Source organism: Pangasianodon hypophthalmus, chromosome 11 (genome assembly GCF_027358585.1).
Source record: "Pangasianodon hypophthalmus isolate fPanHyp1 chromosome 11, fPanHyp1.pri, whole genome shotgun sequence".
Lineage (NCBI taxonomy): Eukaryota > Metazoa > Chordata > Actinopteri > Siluriformes > Pangasiidae > Pangasianodon > Pangasianodon hypophthalmus.
This window is the reverse complement of record NC_069720.1, coordinates 8099561-8118653: the sequence shown is the minus strand read 5'-3', so window position 1 is coordinate 8118653 and position 19093 is coordinate 8099561. Positions and strand designations below refer to the sequence as shown.

The 19093-nt window shown below is 39.1% G+C and overlaps 1 protein-coding gene across 1 annotated transcript in view; it reads left to right on the top strand.

The window, feature by feature from the left end:
• The window catches only part of ntrk3b (neurotrophic tyrosine kinase, receptor, type 3b), a 132797-nt gene that overhangs the window by 31266 nt on the left and 82438 nt on the right, over nucleotides 1-19093 (top strand). Inside the window, exons 2-3 of the mRNA XM_026930256.3 lie at nucleotides 2669-2743; nucleotides 5714-5785. Of these exons, the coding sequence (XP_026786057.1) occupies nucleotides 2669-2743; nucleotides 5714-5785 (147 nt within the window). The remainder of the gene's footprint in view (nucleotides 1-2668; nucleotides 2744-5713; nucleotides 5786-19093) is intronic.

Sequence of the window (19093 nt, the reverse complement as noted above, 5' to 3'; positions counted from 1 at the left end):
CAGCCAAGTGGTGCTAGTAGTCTCACAGTTAGTGAAATGGGGATCACCTGAGTGCAGTGAATGTGTCTCAAGTGATTGTGGTATAAAGACACCTGTGTCTGGAAGGTCGAGTCGCTGGTTAATCAGTACTCCTGGCTACCATTACACCATAAAGACAAAAGAACACTCCAGGCAACTCAGAGAAAAGGTTATTGAAAAGTGTAAGTCAGGGGATGGATACAAAAAAGGCACTGAACATCCCCCAGAGTTCAGTTAAATCCATCATCAAGAAATGGAAGGAATATGGCACATGTCTAAATCTGCCTAGATCAGGCCATCCTGACAAACTGAGTGACCGTGCAAGAAGGAGACTAGTGAGAGAGGCCACCAAGACACCTACGACTACTCTGAAGGAGTTACAAGCTTCAGCAGCTGAGAAGGGAGAGACTGTGCATACAACAACTGTTGCCCGGGTTCTTCACCAGTCAAAGCTTTATGGGAGAGTGGCAAAGAGAAAGCCATTGTTGAAGAAAACTCATATTAAATCTCGACTAGAGTTCACCAGAAGGCATGTGGGAGACTCCATGGTCAAGTGGAAGAAAGTTCTTTGGTCTGATGAGACCAAAATGGTGCTTTTTGGCCATCAGACAAGATGCTATGTTTGGCGGACACCAAACACTGCACATCACCACAAACACACCATCCCTACTGTGAAGCACGGTGGTGGCAGCATCATGCCGTGGGGACGCTTCTCGGCAGCTGGCCCTGAAAGGCTTATAAAGGTAGAGGGCAAAATGAATACGGCAAAATATAGGGAAATCCTGGAGGATAATCTTATTCAGTCTGCAAGAGAACTATGGCTTGGGAGAAGATTTATTTTCCAGCAAGACAGTACTTTGTAGAAACCTGTTTTCAGTTTGACAGTAAAGAGTTTTTTTTTTTTGTAATTTTTTTTGTCAAAAAAGCCAAATTATATTGACCATGACTGATTTATAAAATCAATAAAAGGGTAAAACATCCAAGTGGGTGAATACTTTTTATAGACACTTACACTTTGCCTTTGTTTGTGGAAATCTGTTAGATTTAATTCACATTATTTGCTATAAAACATTGGCAGCTGTGGAGTATTTTTTAAACTAGTCCGATTTGTTGTAAAAACTGTGACCTGGGCACCAGTTCTGTCTGCTACTCCTTTTCCACTAAAAATGTTCATAGAGTGAGCATGGGGCTGAATGATTCTTGCCCCAGTGGACTTCTGTTAGCACTTGTTGCGATTCCCATTTTGACCACTGCTATAATAATTCTTTGGATCTGGATGGTGTGCTGAGTACGCTGAACCATGATTGCACAATACTAGAAGAGTATCAGTGGATCCTTGGCTTATATCTGTCAAATAGCAACATTAAAAAAAGGCTGGTCACTCAAAAGAGGTAGTTAGTATTTCAACTGAATTCAAATGTATGGATTTGTGAATGAGGACTGTATGACTGGCTGATATATATGGTGGGGGTCTGGCTCAGTGGACTAGCTACCACTGGGTTAGCGAAAGCATTTCTAGCTTGAAAGCACATGAAGTACAAATGCAGCTTTATTTGTACTTCCCACACTGTCTTACAGGTATAGTTACATCCTGAGTTAAGCTCATGCTAATCTCATTTTAAGGTTCAGGGAACAGTTGAATATTTATCATGATATTCCTGTTTTGTGATGGACTGACCTTTTCTTCCCAACTCAGATCTCCGGAGCATCTCTGATGAGCTGCATGCACTACTGTGTGTTGTTAAAAAGGGCCAGGCAATCAACTGCAATTTGGTTTTAAGGCAGGCGGCTTAGTGTACTGCTGAGCTCATATTAGAGTAAGCCCGCCATCAAGGCTCTTTGGGGAAATTACAGGCCTAAGGAGGCTGTCTGAAACCGAGGGCCAGTAAAGCACGGTGGCCTCTCCTGTATTACATTAACCGCAGTGCAACTCATTTGTAAAGTGTCACCCTCTTCCCTGCTGTAAACAGAAACATTAAAATCTGCCAGATCCACTGCGCTGGAGTCTGCTTTCAGGAGCTCGTAGGCTTGCCAAGGAGTGGATGAGCACAGCAGTGTGCACGTGCATGCAACTGAGAAGGTTTTTATTCGGTATGTGGAGTCCGTCTGTCAGCAGAATATGTGATCTCTCCGTAGGAAAGGCTCCTGCTTCTGCCTAGGTTGTGTTTGTTTTAGCTGGAATGGAACGTCAAGCCATTTTATGTCCTCTACCATTCACTGGATCTAGCAGAGCATTTTGAAAGCTGTCGTTTGTACAGAATAAGAATCAATGCAATCATTTTACTGCAGTTGATAACATATAGCATTTGTTGTTGCTTTGATTGTGACCTTAGTGTTCACAGTGTGCCTGGGAAACTGATTGATTTGCTCTAATTACTCGTGTGGTTGTGTGGTTTGCCAGCAATCACTCCCTTAGGCTGTCTACTTCACCCAGGAAGAATTGCAGCTGTTGTTCTCTATTCTGTATATATATATATTTCACAGGTGTTCCAGAGGCTTTTATTTTTGCATTATTCAAAACCACAGGGACCATCCACTGGAGAAATGCACCAAGCATCGATGGAACATGCAGACACAAATATTTCCATCCCCTGCTGAATAAATTGGTGTCGATGGCATTCAGTTCTTTTTTTCTCTGTTCCTTTTGCAGACACATAGAGAACTGGACAGGACTGCAGATCCTGAAGGACGTTGACATGGAGCTGTACACGGGACTACAGCGGCTGTGAGTACACCACTAGCTGAATTCAAATGCACTAGTACAACATGTTCAGTCCTTGTATACTTACTATTACAAAATCGTACTTAATTTTGTTTTCACACTTGAATACCGTGTGATTACAGCCAAGTAGTCATGTCTGTACCCAAGACTGATTGTTATGCTTCTGTCTTGTGTCATTTCGTGTAATTTGTACTTTAATTGGACAATGTTTGCTTAGTCTATCTACTTTGAGTTTCTCCTCCAAAGGCATTTTTGGGGAAAAAAAGAGTGATAGTGTAAATAATCCACCTCATTCACAGTCATAACACCAGTGGCTGTATTTCACAAAAAAATTTCAGCCCAAATACACACCAAAACTAGGTGGTGTTTCACTCTGTGTAATCAGATGACTAGACTCTCACTGATAGGCTGCATGAATCTACAGTCTTTGCTAGAACGAAATCAGCCCCACTTCTTTCATACCATTCTGTGGATTTTTCTTACAATCATTGGAGGTAATATTGCGCTTGTTTCCACAAAAGTCCAAAATAATCCACTTTCAGACATTTGTTAACAGCAAATAATCTGATGTGGATGCCTAATAACTTTATAATTATGTTATGATAATTATTTTATCTTTGAAACAAGCATTTTGTTCTGTGCTTGTCTGTCGAAGATGCTGGCTTATATACAAAATTGATCATTATTCCTTTTTTGTTCTTAAATGGTGTTCATCTAGAAGTCGTTCAGTTTCCTCTCAAGATACCCGCCACTGTGAAACAGGAAATAATATGGCAGGGTGAACCAATCACATTATTCGACTTCCAGCCCTTTCTTTTGAAGTGAACCCCATGCCTCTGTTGAGAGATTGCTATTCTGGACAGCATCCGGGTTTGAAAACAGCTTTCACACTCAACCAAGCATACCGAACCCGCAGTGCAAATGGCATAGCATCCAGAAATAGCTCAATTGTGGAAAAACTCTAATGGCTTTTAAAAACTGATTGGACTCATTCTATCTGCCCTCAGTTACAGAAGTTAAGGGCTGATTAAGGCTGAATGGGTTATGTACTGAATTAAGAAATGCCAAGGTCTTATTAATCAGACCATTTAGAACAGTGGTTCTTAAAGTGGGGTCTGAGGACCCTCAGGGGTCCGCCTTTTTCTAGTTTGTTACAATGGTCGAAATCATAGCCAATTATTATCAAAGTCCTTATAGCTGTTAGCTTGTTTTTAATAGGTTATGTCCAAATGAATCACTCAAAAACAAGCCTGTAAATAATAACATGGACATAATGTGAATAGAAAGCTCTCTTTGAGAAATGAGCTTCATAACTGAATAGTTGGATTATGTTCATAAAGTAAATGTTGATGGGGAATTGATTTTATAGTTAAATGGGTTCCTGGCTGCAAAACGTTTGAGAACCCCTTATTTAGAAAATAACTAGTATATGTAAACCTAAAGCCAAACATTATGACGACTTTAACATACCAGACATCAAAGGTATTTTCTATAGATCTGCTGCAGAGCCATCCTATCCCTCCACTTAATCCCACAACCACTCTCATGCTGGCCGTCAACTCCTCCCACTTCCTCCTCATCGTTTCCCTTTTTTCTCTTGTTCTGTCTTCACCCCAAAAACGGTGCAGTCCTCTGCTTTCTTGTTAATCCCTCACAAGAAAGAACAAGTGAAGGATCCCCGCTCCAATTTGCATTTTTCTCATTAGCGTTGCACTCTTCTCCTGCCCCTGTTGGGCTCTCCTAGTGCATCCTACGCCATGGGGGTGACTCACACTTCTGCTTCTGAGTCAACCGCCAAACCCACTTGAGGTCACTGCATCATCTTCCTTTGTGCCTAATATTCTCCAAGCTCTCATTAGATAATACCAAGACAGACAGAGATGTGATTATTTCTGTATTAGGACAGGTTGTGACAGTATAGTTTTCTGTTACAGCCCAGCCTGATCGATCCATTTCTGACTGGTGGAAATTTGGTACAGACCACTAAAAAAAATAAAGCTGCTCTGACAAATGAGATCCTCACAAGGTCTTATACTGTATGTCGTGGCACGTCTGTAATGGGAACATTCTTAAGAGGCCTTCGAAGCTTTTAAAGTCAACCAAAACTAATTTTGAAGACTAATTTTCTTCGATAAATTGCTTGATATGGTGGATCCACAAAAAATGTAATTAGAACAACAGAAAAAGGTACAGATTCTAGAACAACAGAACAAAGGTACTGAAAATTCAGATTCAGAAATGAAAATGCCACCAACCCTTCACACCCTGGTAATAACAGGAAGAGACAATGTTGTGCATTTCCAACATTTGCATCCTGGGAAATAGTAGGCGCTTATAATTTATGACATCATAACACATGCTTGTCATGCACTCAATACCAATTTCTAATGAGATTCCTGCACCTTAACCAGGATTTACCTTCTTGTTTGCAAAGTCTTCTCCTTCATCTTATCTACCATGTGCTACACAAGTGGACAAATGTTATAAGACATTACAGCCGAGGTAATAAGGGTAATCCTGTAATGACTACCGATCACTTGTTAAGTGTAGTCAATTTCTGCATGATCTTTCTGTAATGAAAGCACTGGCATGACTGCCAATTCATCGCTCTCCAGGAGCCACTATTCATTGCAGCTGCAGCAGGAAATCATCAAGGTGAAATTGTGGCCCCTGATGATACCATTATTCTAATGATTCCCTGAAAATCAGCCTGGCAGCTCCTAATGAACTGGTGGCATTCTCATTTCTGAACGTTTAACCTGCAGTACCCTCTGCAAATGATCAATAACAGAGGGCTTCGGATGAAACAATGGAAAGGACAGCTGTGTTGACGGGTGATATGGGCATGAAAAACATGAATAATCTATCTGTGTCCTTTTATCTTTGGTAATCTAATTGAAACCTGTTTACACATCTTATTTGATATGAATATGAAGTTCTTTCTTTGATGCCAGTTGTGTTTATATTCCCCAGGACTATCACGAACTGCAATCTACGAACGATTCAAGCGCGTGCATTTGCACAAAACCCTCACCTCCGTTACATGTGAGTATTATCTCAAATTTGCTTTTGATTTTAGATTAATGCAAGCATGACTACATTTTGGTTAGTAATTTAAATCAAGCAGAGCTGGATTGGACATAGTGGCAATTCATTTGGTCAGTCACATTCTAACTGGTTCTCTGGCTCATGTCTATGCGCCAAGTGGGCGGAAACAGCCTCCGTTATAAGCAATCGGACAGGCTGAGTTGGAGTAGCTCATCAGCATTTAATGAATGGGATAAAAGTCATTTAGAGGCTGTCTTCACTTGAGTCACAAATGGAGCAGATGGACATGCTAATTGTGGAGTCGTTAAGGACGAGGATGGGAGCTTCATCAATGCAGATTTAAAGGGACTCTGAAATGCCAGGGACTGAAGTTGCACGCTTAAAGTGCACAAAAGTGTCAGAGTCACAGTTAATGGGCGCCAATGCAGACAATAAGGATCATTAAAATGTTACGCTTTGAACTATGTGAACTTTTTAGCTCCACATTGACTCTAAGAAAATTACAGCCAGAGTCACAGTTAATCTATTGTACTAAATGACACAATGCTTTTCCTGTTTGTGATTGTGATAACACATTTAACTTTGATATGTTTGACCACAATAGACCTTTTATTAACACATATGCGCTTAGTGCTTAATTTACTGCTAATTTAGCTTTAAACTGTAATGATTGAGCCCACTGGCAGTGCATTAGACTTTCAATCAATCCAACAATCAGCGGTTTTAACTCTGCTTGCGCACACCTTCATGGATCGGCGGATTAGTCGATTGTGTTTCAATAACAATTTTTAGCCTTCATGTCCACTCAGGATTCTTCTTGTACTTGAGTCGTTTGGTGTCCAAAGCCTGATAATTGCTGCTCTGTCATGGATGTTTTTGATTCCCCAGCTCCTTCCAAAACCCTTCCATTTCCTTCAAAATGGACAAAACATCTTACATTTGTATATTTCAATTATATACATTACATTAAATACAATTATTGTTCTGTGGTGTATTTAATATATTTACATTTTTGCCTATGTTTTTTTTTTCTTTATTTTGAACTTGCTAGGTGTAAGTTTTGACTTTAAAAAGATATAATTCCAAATTACGGAAAAGATTTTTTTAAATAAATCACAATTCTAAATACAAATCTCAAAATTTCAAAACTCAAAAATAAAAACTTTATGTAAATTAGGCCAAAGGATTCCCAGGGATAAGTAGATGCGTTCAGAGTGGTCAGACTCAGAGTGGTTTTGGTCACAGTTGTGCATCTAATTTTTGTTATGCTCTACTGAAATAGCTAAAAAAAAAAGCAGTTTTAAAAAATTAATGAATGATGAATGGTGAAATAGCAATTCCAAATAAGCATCTAAATTTTACTGTTAGCTGCTAATAATTGCCAGCAAGCTAACTTTAATATAGCCTAACTAGCTAAATAGTTATGTTGGGCAAATACTAAATATGTTGGGCTAAATAGTTACGTTGGGCATATACTCAGAGTCATTGCTGATGCTCAACCAACATAGAAAACTAACTATGTAAGTAGAACCTAAAAAGTGTCTGCTTTTCCCTGGGAATCCTCCAAAAAAATCTGATTTGATTTTATAAACCTAAAAAACATAATCCATAATTTAAAATTTTGTTGTTTTAAAAAACAAATCTTACCCCTGGTAAGTTCAAAACAAAGAAAATAAACATTTCCAAAAATGTAAATTTATGAAATACATCACAGAAAAAAAGTCTTATTTAATGTCATGTATATAATATAAATATATAAAATTCATATTTAAATAGTTCTGTCAGCTTCTAAGCTGCTTACTTCCACCTCACACTAAAGCAGGATAAATCTGAAGGGCCCGTTGTCATAGGGGAAGAGGAAAGGTCAGGTCCTGCTGGGGGGACTGAAAAGTCTGTCCCTCATTAACTCAGTCCCGGCCTACGTAATGCTTTGTCTGAAAATGTCACTTTAGAGAAACTACTTTCAATGTCACCTCGTTCAGTCAGGGCCAATTATAAAGTGTTTACCCCCACCTGACTCAGCCGCCCTACTCCCGCACGACATTGTTCCTCACGAGAACGATTTCCAAGCAATTTCACTGAATTTAGATTAGGTTTTAAAGTATGATGATATCTACAGTATACAATGAGGGGAAAAAAATCTACTTGGCATTGTTGCTGTTGCACTGACAGTGACATGTAGTAATGAGTTTAATACGCTATGACACCTGCCATAACAAAATCAGAGACTCAGGGCACAAAACTACAAACCATCACCACTGCCCTGTGTTACTAAAGGTTTTAGTAACACCTGTGTTACCCTGTGTTACAGGTAAAAACCTGTGCAGTCTTTATAATACCTGGAAAAAATACGCATACTGATTCACTAAGGGGTCTATGGAGGATAATTTTTCACATGAACAAAATTACATGTCTATTTCACAATCAGTCTCATGTTCAAAATTAATTATCATGCAGCTGTCACCAGTGAAGGGGTTCTGATGTCCCCCGAATAAAGATCAGCTGTTTCTATAGGATTTTCCCGACATCTTCTTGGTTTTATCTGACCGCTGAAGCCATGGTCCTCAAAGAGCTCACAAAGCATGTATAAGATCTCAGTGTTGAAAGGTATTGATCAGGAGAGGGGTATAAAAGAATTTCCAAATCATTAGATGTACCAAGGAACACTGTGAAGCCCGTCATTAACAAGTGGAGAAAATGGGACATCACAGTGACATTACTAAGAACAGGATGTTCCCCCAAAACTGATGAAAATCCAAGAAGAATACTTATCATGAAGGCTGCAAAGAGGCCTATGGGAACATTCCAGGGGCTGCAGGAATATCTGGGAAGTGCTGGTCACTCCATGCATGTGACAACAATCTCTCGTTTTTTTTTCACATGTCTGGGCTATGGGGTAGGGTGGCTAGTTGGTAGCCCTTTCTCACGAAAAAAAAAAAAAACAAGAAAAAAACATCTAAGCCTGCCTTAATCACCTTGAACCATGTGGCAAAATGTGTTATGGTCCCATGAGACCAAGGTAGAACATTTTGGGCATAGTTCTAAAAGATAAGTTTGGCACAAAACCAAGACATCTTATCACCCAAAGAAGAAGATATACCAATCTAATTTGGCACAAAAGCTGCAGGTCTCTGTTAGACAACAAAGGAATGGCTTCAGAAGAAGAAGATCAACGTTTTGGAATGGCCCAGTCAGAGCCCAGATCTAAATCGAAAACCTGTGAATGACTTGAAGAGCTCGAAGGCTGTGCACAGGAGATACCCCTCGCAATTTGATAGATCTGGAGCGTTTTGTAAGGAAGAGTGGAATAAAATTGCTAAATCAAGATGTGCTAAGTTAGAAGACTCAAAAAGACTGAGTGCTGTATAACAAGTAGAAGATGCTTCAACAAAGTATTAGTTAAGGGGAGTGCACAGTTGTGCAACTGGGTTTTTCCTTTTTTCCCCTCTAAAACGCTTCTGTTTGTTTTTCACTTGAATTTTGTTGGTTGCTATATCACATTAAATGAGGGAATCTGATATGATTTATCTTGGTTTCAATTTTAACAGGGGTGTGTAGACGTTTTATATCCACTGTAGATTAAATTAACACCTACGGTGTAATTTACTAAACGTAAACGTCACTATGGGAGAGCGATTACATGCACAATTTAATAAAACAGAAGGGCAGGTGCTAAGTTTCAGCCAATTGCAGACCAAATTATACCATATGCTATATCTTCATAATAAGAAACTTTATTTTGAGCTACTAAGGTATAATTTTGATAATCACAGATTCTCAGAATGATGACATTTGCATCTCTGACAACAACGAGCATTCAAAGAGAGGCTGTAAAGGTTTTCATTCACATATATCTTATTAGCAGAATAGTATCTGAGTATTTCTAAACTGAATATCCTGCTAAAAAAGTTTTTTTGTTACAAAGGAGTGATCATGCAGTATCACATGTCAACTGTGTATACTGTAAGTTAACTGTAACTTATTTTGTTATGTGGAAATGCAGCAACTAACAGCCAAAATGCTAATAACTTTCTGTATCTCCTTTAATGAGAGTGAAGTAGACCTTATAATGTGAAAGTGTGTGATATTAGAACTCTTGAACACAACCCAACTATCTGGTTTGTGTCAGAGGAAATGTGGTCATTTTAGGCCAGTGGTCAGAGAGTAAATTAACACAGCGACAGCTATTGAGTCCCTTTTTATGGCACTGCAGTGATCGTTCTGCACATCAATAGAAGAAATACTAAGGATGTGAGAGAATGTAACTGTAATATTTTTGGCTCACATCAACCTGAACTGTATGAGGTGCTAAATCTGCAGGGGAAAAGGTTTCAATGACCTTATTTTCTGCTCCTAAGTGTTTTTGACAGACTCCAGACACCATCTGGGATGCTCTGTGTATCGTCCAGTGACAACGGAAGCAAAACAGCTTGGGTTTTCAGTGTGTCCAATTTATAATTGATGCATGGGGTTTATTTAAGCAGATTTGACCAATTATTTTACTTCTGAAGTTCTGGGAATGGGTCAAAAAGGAGAGTAAAATAGTTTGACATTTGTGAAAATATAGAAGGTCTGGTGGTTAATGGCTAGAAAATTGACTCTGTTTTTATCTTCTTTAAATGCCACTGATGGTTTCTTTTACACTCGAGACCTTCTTACTACAGACTTGCTGTCCGTTCAAATTGTTGTTGTTTGAACTGGTTTCATGTCAGGCCTCCGGCAGACAGTTAAAGCAGAAGAAAGCAAGTGTGTTCTAGGCCGTCATCAAAAGACCCCAGTGTGTAAACACACAGTCTGTGTTTAGCCGCTGCAGGGTGATGGGCTAATAGCTGCAACTGCAGGAGCAGGATACAGTGACCGCTCTCCCACAGGAGGACGTGTCACCCTGCTGTGACAGTGTACTTGGATCAATAGCAGCTTTTACACGTGTTACACCCATTCGCTGAACCATGCATGAGCCTCTGGGGATATGCTTATTCCCTGTAGCTGATAAACTCGGAGACGTCTACGCGCAGGGAATCCCCTGTAAATTTGCTTCTCCTTCTTTGTCATGTCGAGGCGACACATTCCTGCTTTTTTTCTGGTTTGAAAGCTTTCAGCACGCTTAGCTGCTGACTGAACAGTGACAGTCGTGCTGTAATTGACAGATGAGTCAATCCCTCCAGATCCCATTCTGCTGGTGGCAGCGTCGGCTGAAACAACAATGCGCCGTTTGAAGGTCTAGATGAGATGAAGGCGGGTTGCCTTTGACAGACGGCCGCTGGAGCTCTGTGTACACAGCTTGGAGAAGGTGACGGCAAGAATACTGCGGCTCAACTCTGAGACTGGGAGATAGATTTTCTCAGACCTTGGGGAGTTGCTTGCAAAGATGTCTTCCATTCACACCTTGTCTGATCACCACTGAGGTGGGCCTTGTTCCAGCCTGCTCATCAGACTCTGGCTGGGAGTCGATTTTTTGTGGCGCGGGGAGCGACGCGCCTCCTGCTTGCATCCTGTGTGCTTTTTCTTCTTTCTGTCGATATTGGACATCTCTCTTTCCATTTTGGTCTAAGCACAAGAACTTTGTCAGCACCCTAAGGGGAAACTCGACCTTCCAGTAATTACCTTGATTGAGTACATGAGTCTAGCACAGGCAGTTGTTTACCCATTTTTGCCAGTTGTTCTCAGCATACTGTCCCCAGTCATGCATTAACAAAACCAGTCTGGGATAAAAATAACATTCTCTAGTGTATTATGACCAATTGACACTGCAAGTGTTTATGAATTGCCTTATACCTATGTCACAGCATAGATAGACTTCCATGTTAACCAATGTTTTAATTCATAACAATGTACATTCAAATCACACAACCACATTTTCTATGCGATGTGATTCCAAGTATAAATTGATTCTCCGCATATCCTAGCTTGTTAGGGAGCTGGGGTCAGGGTGCGGGGGCCCAACAGTGGTAGTGCTTGGTGGTGCTGGGAATTGAACTCTGAGCAGTTGGCCAGAACCTTAACTATATCCTTAAACAATGATCACCAATAATCTCCCACAATGCCACGATTGTGTTTGTCCCATAATGATATTTATTGCACCAACACGCGGAACCAGAATAAATATCTCCCTCTAATGTTCCATCCAGTTTGTTGTACGTGTGGGAAATTAAAATTTCTGATGAATCAGCGTTCCTGGTTGTTCCATAAAACTATCACACAATGCTCATTAGCTTGTAAAATGTTGCCTTAGATAATAATACAGCTGCTACGGTCCTGAGCAATATTTGATCATTTAGCCCCTTCATCTGTGTGGCACTGTCATGGCTAAAGTAGGCTTAATTGCAAGAAATCCTAACACTGAAGTGCACTGTTGTTCTGTTCCTGTCTATAGTACTTGCAGAATTCGATGTGGATTGTATGGATGAAAGACTGACACTATCTATATCTGTGTAGTGCTTCAAGTATAAGTATCTGTATGTGTATTTGGATTTAAATCCAAAGTGGGTGTGGCTTAAACCTTTTTTTTTTTTTTTTTTAATTAAATATGAACCCTAGCACTATGCCCTCGGAAACACTGGAAAAACCCCAGAGATAGAAATACCAGCACTCTCAGCAGTTCCTCAACCTCAGCTACATTACTCCAGTTTTATAGCATAATTAGTGCATTAGAGACGTGCATAGGCCTGTTTTTTTATCCTGTTCACCAAGTTATTATTTTTGTTCGTACCTGGCCATGATATTTCGGTTGGTCCTATTTCCCGAAATATAAACAAACGAGTAGCCTAATTTAAACCACCTTGATCCCAAACATGCAGGTATAAGGATGCTGTAAGTGCATCACACAGCACCGTATGTTCATGGTAATGAATCTTTCTTTGTCCCATGAGCTAACTATCATTAAATCAGCTACAAGACACACAGTATTGCCAATTATGCAAAAGATCATCAAAGCTCTATGAGTGGAAACTCAATTGTTGCTTCCATAAGGACCTTCAGCCCTTGAGGATGTATGGTATAACTGGGATTCAGATAACTCAGTGGACATGTATGTTTATCTGTCATGTATTGCCCTTTGTAATTGCCTGTCTGAATATAATTTTGAATGCAGCACCATGATTTTTCCTCCACATGAAAATCCTTTCCCTCAGTATGCTGGCTTCATCTGTTAGTGCCTTTTGTGAGTGTTTACCCAGTAATCAGGTTTCCTATTAAAGCAACAATCAAGGATTTCATTTGAATGCAGCAGTTGCCCTGGTGGTTCATTTCACGTTTTATTGATGTCCAAAAAACTGGGGGAAAAACCACTACTGTTTAAGCTAAAATTAGTGTAGAGTAGGTATAATTTGTAAATGAGGCATATAAGGTGCCTGTTTTTTTCAGGAATCAGGCAGGATTTAAACTAAGTAAACTAAAATTGCTTAATAAATTTCTGCTTATTGTTGATTAGGGATTGCACTGCTATAGGATTGTTACATCTTTAAGCATCTGTGCCATTCTGTGGAATCTTAAGTATTTTCTCAATCAGGGAAACTGATCATGCGTGTTGAATTCTTGAATCTGATTGGTTAGTAGATTAATTTTCTATAGCATCTGGATAAAAAGGATGATATGTTCTACATTTATAAATTAAAATTGCAATCATTAGCAAATTACTGTGGTCTAAGAGGAATAAAACCCTTTGGGATGTGCTTTTATTGGAAAATAATCAACTCTGGGCTGGTAACAGTAACTCTGCTTTGTGTCTGGCTGCATCACACCACGGTGTCGTTGCTTATTTTCCTATAACAGCACACCCTGTTCTGTTTTATTCCTTACCTGATCTGTGCATCTTATAATTAAATCTAATTCAGCATTCTTCTGTTTTAGAAGAGACCCATAATATTTTAAGAGTCAGAGTGACATCTGCTCGGGTCTGCTGTGCTTGTGGAGACTCTGATGAGCTCTTGAGACATTTCAGCCAACACCACGGAGGCAGTGCCAGAGACATGGAGGAGGCAAATCTTTGTCCTGTGCAATATCACAAGCACATGCTGCACATATACGGTCAGCTTCCTGTATCCTCTTCTCATGAGAGCTCTTTTCTTAAACCAAGCTAGGATAAAAACATAAAAGACTTGCACTACTTAACAGAGTGTGATATTTCTGTCCATCAACAAAAAGAAAAAAATTTGAGTGAACATTCCTTTCTTCAGAGAACTAAAATAGCCTGTTGTTACAGCCATATAAGAGCATACCTCCATAGGAGAATATGATTAGCTCTTCTTGACCCATGCTCAGGTTCCTTTGGATCCTTGGCTGGTGCCTTTCATTGGGTGAGAGCATCAAGAGCAGCTCTGTAAGGTCAAGATAGCCCGCTGGTTTGAATTTTGCACGGGAGTGCTGCTTTTCTCTCAAAAGAGAGAACTCTGCCAGTCCCTGCTGCCATCTGCCCTCCTCTTCCAGTTCATCAGAACAGCTCAAGATGGCAGGCCCAGGTGCCAGGGCATAGCAGCTCGGCAGATGACAGTTTTGAGATGCTGCTGAGAGGTGCTGGCCCTCCTCCAGATTGAGCTCACGGTAACAGCTCTTCCTTCATTATTGCCCTCTCACACCTTCGTTGTGCATGGTGTCAATCTCTTTGAGCTTTGGTCTTGCAATCAATGCCTTTGATGGTGCAGACTAAAAAAGCAATGGGAAATAACAATTCAGCTGCAGATTCTCGCCCCTAGGACCACATGCGACCAAGAGCTAAGGGCTTCTGTTATTGGTGCAGCAATATTAACAGATGAGAGGTTGAATTGATCCGTGAGTTTAATATGGAGGAGCCAGTGGAGTGACGACCTGCTGGGAGAGACCAGCTGGAGGAACAGTACCTTAGATGATCCTTCATTTACCCAGACTCTCAAAGCTACAGATCATTCATGTTTAAAATATTTTTATTCTTTGTTCCCTCCAGGGTTCCATTATCCCACTACCACCGTCCACCACCACCAGCACTGCCACTTTCTATCTTTTTAAACATCTCTTGCCAGGATTATATCTCAAAGCGTGATGTCCGACGTCCTAAATTCATCTCTTTCAACCGTTTTGCAATCATTGAAAGCCAGTTCCATCAAAGCTAGGCAATCAGACGAACAAGCATTTGAATAGCGAGTTGCTTGTCGGTGTGCCCTTTGGAAAATGCTCCCCATTTCTTGCCATTTTCCAGCAGAAAGAGCAAAATTATATCTACCATATGTGACTTCATTTATCATAGATTGCTCGAGCTGCGATAAAGCAAAACTATTCCAACAGACATCCTATGTGCATCCTGTAAAATAATAATTGGGTGTAATAAAGAGCACGGTCATTCAGTTCAACAGATAAGCATGGTCAATCAGTTCTAACACTGAACAGAGTACATCATCAGAAAACATTCCTAGAAAATAATTTTCTGTTATCATACTTTCAACGTCAATATTAAATCCTTTTAGGGGCATTCATTTGAGTGCACACACTCCTCAATGTGAAAATTGTCACTACAGTGGTTCTGTAAGAAACATGGATCTGAAAATCTGTAATGAACACGTGGCAGGCGAGTGTTATCGCATCATAAAAAATAAGATCCAATCATGTTCCAGTATGCCCCGGTTTACCAGGGGCAGGATGTGAGTGTGGCAGGTCAGGGGCATTTCTAATTAGCATAGTCATAGAATATAGATTTCTTAACACTGTAGGCACTTCCTTAACTTTATCTGTTTTTCTTTTCTGAAACCGTGACATCAAGCAATCAAGTATTATTCAATTTAAAAAACAGAACAAATGTTATGGTTTTGTGGACAGGAAAATAACACAGATTTAGTTATTGGAATCTTGTTCCTGCACTGCAGAAACGTTTTATTATTTGACTCCTATAGATCGATTTGCACTTAATATATCCTTAAATGCCTGAATTATAATAATAATATTCAATAATTTATTCAAGCTTCCAAATGCAGTTACTCAGGTCTTTTTGAGGCCGTAATAATCTGCCCTTCCCTACTCATTTTTATAATAGCTGATTTGCACCAAATACATACAGTATTTTCATTTGAACTAGCAATAGAGAGAGATATGGTAAATTTGCAAGAACTACAAAGAAAGAGAAGAAGAAAGACCAAATATGAGAGCACTATTTGTCTCACCCTTTAATAGCCCATCAGTGCAGATCAGCCTGTGCTCGACATCAAAATACTGTTTTCCTTCTTCTTTCTGGTATGATGGCAAACCTTTTAGGACTTTGTGTGTTGTTTTTAAATTTAAAGCAGATATCTGCAGGTATGAATAATAGACAGCTGTATGACTCAGCCTGGGTGCATTGAGAGGCAAAGGAGCATCAGTGGGATGGGAGGCGCCACACCTGCACCAAAGCGCCTTTTCAAACTTAGCTCTAGCCATTCTGAAGAAATCTTTTCAGCCCTTGAACCATAGATAGGCAATTATTCTGCAGCTTTATGTTTACCTTTTTCCAAGGTTATCTGGTAAGATTTTTTTTTGTGCTGTTATGTAATGACAGAAAGACGACGTTTAGTCAGTGGTTCAGTGTGGGCAGTTTCACTCTGGCTGATTCATGGCACAGTCACATCCTTTTGGAGAATTGTTTGAAGAGGCTTTATACATAATTCTCTGCCTGATCAAGTATGAATGGGCAGAAGGATGCATTTGCGTCTCACGTTGTCGGAAAGGGGTGAAACAATCTGAACCGCAATTTGAAATGGTTCATTCAAAGGTTAAGTTCAAAGAGATCTTTTCAGACGAATTTCTCATTCATGATGAAAATTTCAAGTGCCTGAGTACATCCTAACTTGAACCAGCGCCAAGCTGTTGAACTGTAGTAGCAACTCTAAATCACTTGGCAGTAATTTTTTTTATCCACAAACTGATTCACTAATGAGTTTTGTTACACCTGTGCAAGTACAGATGGAACAAGATTATTTTTCTCAATGTGTCCTTATTATAGTACTTATTATATAAGGAATAAGACGTGATGGGACGTGCTGTTGTAGGAAAATAATCAAGAGGGTGGTCCGATGCCACCCAATGTGAAGTGGAGTTACTGTTAGCATACAAAAGGTGATTATTTTGCTATACTGCAGCAATTTGCCAATGATAGCAATTTTTAATTGGTCAATAAACAAAACACAGCACGATTTTTAATCATTTAAAGTTACACTGTCACAATTTTCCCTTCTCGGGGCATGGCTTGGTCAAATGCTTTCATGGAATTTTGTTTTGGCTTAATGTCATGTGTTTTTGTTTACATTGCCATGTGCTCTTGTTTCTGTTCTAGTCTTGTCTCCGCCCCTATTCCCTCATTGGTGTGTTACCCAACTGTGTCCATCTTTACTGTGTTAAACCCTTAATTAGTACTTTTTTATGCATTTCTAACATTATGCCCGAGCCTTGTTTTCCAGTGTCTTGTTTCTTAGCTCCGCAACTTCTTGGTTTGTCTCTTGCTTGTTTTCGCGATTTATGAATATGAATTATCTTGTTTTGATGTTGCCTACCTGTGCTCTGATCCAGACTATGAATTTCAACGATGACATTACACTAAATAAAACACGCATCGAGATTTCGTACGGTAGCTACAGTACATTTAATGTTGCGGAAAATTCACAAGACGAGTTAGTTCCAAGTTAGTACAAGTTAATCTCTTACATTATAACAGCTATAAACAGTTACTCCCTCCCTCCCAAATGTTAAATAAATGTCTCCTTACAGAAAGCTTCACCACATCAACGAATATAATTTTTTTATTGATAAATAACGTTTTTAATCTGTTTGTTATTAGACTTAGATTTTGTGGAGGTCTGCTATACAGGTGTATGAACTGTTACTATGGAAATGATAAACATATTAGAACAAATGCATTAATATAAACTTGTGATTTGAATTACTGTCAGAGTAGAAAATTATTCAGTACCTTCTGACCAATCACATTCGAGAATTAAATAGCACTGTGGTATAAAGTATAATATTATACAGTACTGTACAAAAGTGTTAGGCGCTCTAATTTTTTTTTAATGACTTCTGCATCATAGGGTCACAGTAGCAAATAGTACTTTTCTAACCAAAATAAAATGTTACAGCAAAATATTTGTATTTCAGTAAAGAAACATATTACATAGACCACGTTTCAGACAAAAAAATGGCTGTCAGGTTTTACCTGCAAGAACAGAAGCAAATGTTGAGACGAAAAAACTTATCAGCCAATGTCCTTATAAAACTATACAAAATGTACCTGAGACTACTGATGCATTTTTAAAGACAAAGGGTTGTCACACCAGATATTGACTTTGTTTAGTTGTTTATTGTTCTTTAATATTGAAATTAATATTCAATTTCATTATTTTTGGAGGCATCTTTGCTTTTCAGCATTTCTAAGACCTTACAGCAGGCCTAAGACTTTTGCACTGTACTGTATATATTATATCTCTAGCACACATAAAGACTGAATAATATAGTAGTCAGTTAGTTAAAATGGGACAGCACAGATGGCGCAAGGAGTGGTATTGCATCAGGTTATTGAAATACACAGTGTAGCCGCCACGGCTCTTACTGTGGCACCGAGCACGGTCTCAGTTCTTTTTTTCTCCCTATTTGGCATGCAAATGCAGGGCTAGTCATTGTCCTTAGCATGGATCAAAAGGACTCTTCTCTAATACTTCTAAGACCTTATTAGTATGCATGGCCGAATAAACAACTATTAAGCACTAATAGATTGCAGCATATCTAACGTCTATTTGTTTGAATAATAACTGTTAGATAATGCAGCTCATAATGAAGATGTGGGTTCTCACTTATCAAGTCTAAGTGCAATCTGACATGCTTTCCTGGAGAATCTTCCTTTAAAGTGACAGTTTAATTTTTCCAGTGTTCTATGAGTTCTCTAATAGTTGATCTTGGTAGCTATGGTACATTCAGAGCTGTCCTTACATATGCGTTTTGTAGTAAATTGCCATTTTTATGTGGTTTATTGTTGCATGCCTAATGTATCGATCTACTGTGTGCAGTGGGAGGAAACAATCATTCAGACACTTTTGTTTGTGTTATTTAATATACTTCCAGTCCATATATTCACTTCAGTTCATTTACACACATAATGTCCTTTGACTTTGTACTTATGAAAAAAGTATGTATTCATAAGCATAATCAATGATATATTTAAAAAACAAAATTGATAGGGAAAAAAGTGTTCCAACACTGTATTAAATACAGGGTGTTCAAAAAGTCAGGAACCAATGGGAATATGCTAAGCAAAATCCAAAAAAAAAAATATATATATATATATATATATATATATATATATATATATATATATATATA